The following is a 5,000-nucleotide window of genomic DNA, read 5'->3' as shown; positions in this document are numbered from 1 at the left end:
GATATAAAGATCACTCATTGTGGTAATAATTATTTTAAGGTCATTCATAATGATGATTATTATATAAAGGTCAACGGGCGCAATAGCTGAGTGGTTAGAACGTTGGACTTTCAATCTGAGGGTCCTGGATTCGAATCTCGGTAACGGAATCTGGTGGGTGAAAGGTGGAAATTTTTCCGATCTCCCAGGTCAACATATGTGCAGACCAGCTAGTGCCTGAACCCCCTTCGTATGTATACGCAAGCAGAAGATCAAATACGCAGGTTAAAGATCCTGTAATTCATGTCAGCGGTCGGTGGGTTATGGAAACAAGAACATACCCAGCATTCACACCCCTGAAAACGGAGTGTGGCTGCCTACATGGCGGGGTAAAAAAAAACGGTCATACACGTAAAAGCCCACTCGTGTACATACGAGTGGACATGGGAGTTGCAGCCCACGAAGGAAGAAGAAGAAGAAGAATATAAAGGTCACTCATAATGATGATAGTTATAATAAACAGGTCACTCATAATGATGATAGTTATAATAAACAGGTCACTCATAATGATGATAGTTATAATAAACAGGTCACTCATAATGATGATAATTATAATAAACAGGTCACTCATAATGATGATAATTATAATAAACAGGTCACTCATAATGATGATAGTTATAATAAACAGGTCACTCATAATGATGATAGTTATAATAAACAGGTCACTCATAATGATGATAGTTATAATAAACAGGTCACTCATAATGATGATAGTTATAATAAACAGGTCACTCATAATGATGATAGTTATAATAAACAGGTCACACATAATGATGATAACTATAATAAACAGGTCACTCATAATGATGATAATTATAATAAACAGGTCACTCATAATGATGATAGTTATAATAAACAGGTCACTCATAATGATGATAGTTATAATAAACTGGTCACTCATAACGATGATAGTTATAATAAACAGGTCACTCATAATGATGGTAATTATAATAAACAGGTCACTCATAATGATGATAGTTATAATAAACAGGTCACTCATAATGATGGTAATTATAATAAACAGGTCACTCATAATAGAATAGAATGGAATAGAATAGGTCTTTATTACCAAGTGTACCGGGGTCACAAGGAATATTGGGGGAGGGGGTGGATGGGGGGGGATAGTACATAACAAGGTACGAACATAAATCGAAAATCATACACAAACACAGATACAGTAGAAATTAGGATACATACAAGTGTATAGAAATATCAATATAAAAGCTTGTGCATACTCACACATGCACGCACTGCACACACACACACACACACACACACACACACACACATGCATGCATGCACGCACGCACACACACACACACACACACACAAACACTCACTCACACACACACACTCTCTCTCTCTCTCTCTCTCTCTCACTCACACACACACACAGACTCTCTCTCTCTCTCTCTCTCTCTCTCTCTCTCTCTCACGCACACACACACACGCACACACACAATCTCTCTCTCTCTCTCTCTCTCTCTCTCTCTCTCTCTCGCACACACACACACACACACACACACACACACACACACAAACTCTCTTTCTCTCTCTCTCTCACACATACACACACACACACACACACACACACACACACACACACACACACACACACACACACACACACACACACACACACACACACACACACACACACACACACACGTTTGAACAGAAACCACATAACTATAGTACATGTGGATGGGGGCTGATAACAATGACGATACTCATAAAAAAAGCTAGCCCACTCACCCGGTAAAGGGCCAGGCACCCGGGGTGGTGGCAGACAAGGCTCAGGATCCACAGAGCTCTCTTCGCCGTCGTACCCGTACCTCATGGCGGCATCAGTGTCGTTTCTCGTCCCCCCGTCCACCTCCTCCTCCACCTCCACCTCCACCCCAACCCCCATCTCCTCCCCTCCCCTCAGCGGCGGTACAGCTCCGCGATCTGTCATTCTGGCTGTAGCGCGATGCTGTGTATGTACTGATGTAGATCAGCGGGCGGGGGGATGTGGTGGTGGGTGATAGTTGTGATTTGTTTAATTAAATGATTCACGAGTCCCGTGAAGACTGTCAGTAGATATACACTCCTGTAGATAATCCTCCCGTATAGACTGTCAGTAGATAGCACTCCTGTGGGTAACACTCCCGTGAAGACTGTCAGTAGATAACACTCCTGTAGATAACCCTCCCGTGAAGACTGTCAGTAGATAACACTCCTGTAGAAAACACTCCCGTGAAGACTGCCAGTAAATAGCACTCCTGTAAACAACACTGCCGTGAAGACTGTCAGTAAATAACACTCCTGTAAACAACACTGCCGTGAAGACTGTCAGTAAATAACACTCCTGTAGAAAACACTCCCGTGAAGACTGTCAGTAAATAACACTCCTGTAGATAACACTCCCGTGAAGACTGTCAGTAAATAACACTCCTGTAGAAAACACTCCCGTGAAGACTGTCAGTAAATAACACTCCTGTAGATAACCCTCCCGTGAAGACTGTCAGTAGATAACACTCCTGTGGGTAACACTCCCGTGAAGACTGTCAGTAGATAACACTCCTGTGGGTAACACTCCCGTGAAGACTGTCAGTAGATAACACTCCTGAAGACAACTCTCCCGGCCGTGAAAACTGTCAGTAGATAACACTCCTGTAGATAACCCTCCCGTGAAGACTGTCAGTAAATAACACTCCTGTAGAAAACACTCCTGTGAAGACTGTCAGTAAATAACACTCCTGTAGAAAACACTCCCGTGAAGACTGTCAGTATATAACACTCCTGTGGGTAACACTCCCGTGAAGACTGTCAGTAGATAACACTCCTGTAGATAACCCTCCCGTGAAGACTGTCAGTAGATAACACTCCTGTAGAAAACACTCCCGTGAAGACTGTCAGTAAATAACACTCCTGTAGACAACAGCACTGCCGTGAAGACTGTCAGTAGATACACACTCCTGTAGATAACACTCTACCTTGAAAACTGTCAGTAAATAACACTCCTGTAGAAAACACTCCCGTGAAGACTGTCAGTAAATAACACTCCTGTAGAAAACACTCCCGTGAAGACTGTCAGTAAATAACACTCCTGTAAATAACCCTCCCGTGAAGACTGTCAATAGATATCACTCCACTCCTGTAGACAGCACTGCCGTGAAGACTGTCAGTAGATATACACTCCTGTAGATAACACTCCCGTGAAGACTGTCAGTAGATAACACTCCTGTAGATAACACTCCCGTGAAGACTGTCAGTAGATAACACTCCTGAAGACAACTCTCCCGGCCGTGAAAACTGTCAGTAGATAACACTCCTGTAGATAACCCTCCCGTGAAGACTGTCAGTAAATATCACTCCTGTAGACAACAGCACTGCCGTGAAGACTGTCAGTAGATATACACTCCTGTAGATAACACTCCCTTGAAAACTGTCAGAAGATAGCAGTCTCGTGAAGACAGTTAGTCTACACTTTTATGAAGACTTTCAGCTGACAACGTCCGTATAGATAGCATTCCTCTCAAAGTGTTTTGCTCCCAGCGATCGGCGACCTAGGTCGTAATAACGCTCCAATGAGCACTTTCAGGCACCGGGTAAAATCCCCCCCGATCTGTACTGACCGACGCGTAACACACCCAAAGGATTATGTCACAACTACCAATGGAAATAACAACACACCGATCAGTAGTAATGCCTCTCTCTCTCTCTCTCTCTCCCTCTCTCCCTCTCTCTCCTTCACTCTCTCTCCCTCTCCCTCTCCCTCTCTCTCTCCCTCTCTCTCTCTCCCTCCCCCTTCCTCTCTCTCCCTTCTCTCCCTCGTCTCTCCCCTCTCTCCCTCTCCCTCTCTCTCCCTCCCTCCTCTCTCTCTCTCTCCCTTCTCTCTCTCTCCCCTTCTCTCCCTCTCCCTCTCCTCTCTCTCCCACTCCCTCTCTCTCTCTCTCTCCTCCCTCTCCCTCTCCCTCTCTCTCTCCCTCTCTCTCTCCCTTCTCTCCTTCTCCCCCTCTCTCTCCCCTCTCTCTCTCCCCCTCTCTCTCTCTCCCTCTCTCTCTCTCAGTGATTAAGCGCCTCGATCTTGCACCTAGTGGTAGCGAGTGTACATGTTAGTGATTAGCGAAAGATTCTTGTTTGTTTCTCTCTCTCTCTCTCTCTCTCTCTCTCTCTCTCTCTCTCTCTCTCTCTCTCTCTCTCTCTCTCTCTCTCTCTTTCTCCTTCCTACCCGACCAGATTATGAACTAATAGAAGTAGATGTCAGCCAAATCTACTCAGCAAACGAACCTTAATAAATCGGCTGTCTGATGGTTCTGGTAGTGTTTAAAAGTGTGACACACAGTTCGCAGAAGAAACCACTCAAAAATAGACATCAATCTGCCAGCTTTCCACTGTTTGTAAAATAGTCGAGTTGCACTGCACCACACTGCAGTTTCATTGGTTCTACAACACACACACAAATAAATCTTTTAAACTTTTTTCTTACGTCTTCAGCTAAACAAATAAACACCAACCTACCTTCTTTCAATCGTCTACCCAGTTTTGCGGCACCAGTGTACGAGCGTTCTGAATCAGTGGTTGGGAAATCGACAGATTGAGTTTTCCGGTTCACTGAAGTTTCAGCAAAGCAGATAATAGACTGGCAAAATATATCATATTACCGCTCTGAGAAAACAGATTGCATATGGATTTTTTTTTTTTTTTTTTTTTTTTACATTGCCAATCCTCAAATGTAAGTGCTTGGTTATGTTCGATCACTTGGAAACAATTCTGAAGGATTATAATATGTCACGTCGTGAAGTTGTATACAACTGTGTGTAAAAATTACCTCACAACCATATCGGTGTATATGTGCAGTTCGTTTGTTTGTTGTTTTTTTTTTGGGGGGGGGTTTGTTTGTTTGTTTGTTTTTTGTTTTGTTTTGTTTTATTTTTCCTAATAACTGACGTTTTGTGTTGAACAGGTCTCAGTCT

General features: G+C 43.5%; 1 protein-coding gene across 5 annotated transcripts in view; it reads right to left on the bottom strand.

The window, feature by feature from the left end:
- The window catches only part of LOC143298360 (uncharacterized), an 88,276-nt gene that overhangs the window by 75,791 nt on the left and 7,485 nt on the right, over positions 1–5,000 (bottom strand). For 4 of the 5 annotated variants that reach the window (XM_076611255.1, XM_076611258.1, XM_076611259.1 and 1 more), the window contains 2 exons: positions 4,315–4,470; positions 1,795–3,649 (listed from right to left, as the gene is read on the bottom strand). In XM_076611255.1, the coding sequence (XP_076467370.1) occupies positions 1,795–1,996 (202 nt within the window). In that variant the 5' untranslated portion in view covers positions 1,997–3,649; positions 4,315–4,470. Of the gene's footprint in view, positions 1–1,794; positions 3,650–4,314; positions 4,471–4,545; positions 4,904–5,000 lie in introns of those variants that run through there. The other variant, XM_076611257.1, reaches the window with a different exon arrangement.

The sequence above is a fragment of the Babylonia areolata genome, chromosome 23 (assembly GCF_041734735.1).
Source record: "Babylonia areolata isolate BAREFJ2019XMU chromosome 23, ASM4173473v1, whole genome shotgun sequence".
Classification (NCBI taxonomy): domain Eukaryota; kingdom Metazoa; phylum Mollusca; class Gastropoda; order Neogastropoda; family Buccinidae; genus Babylonia; species Babylonia areolata.
The sequence above is the reverse complement of the archived record's forward strand: the minus strand, read 5'-3'. Positions and strand labels throughout refer to the sequence as shown.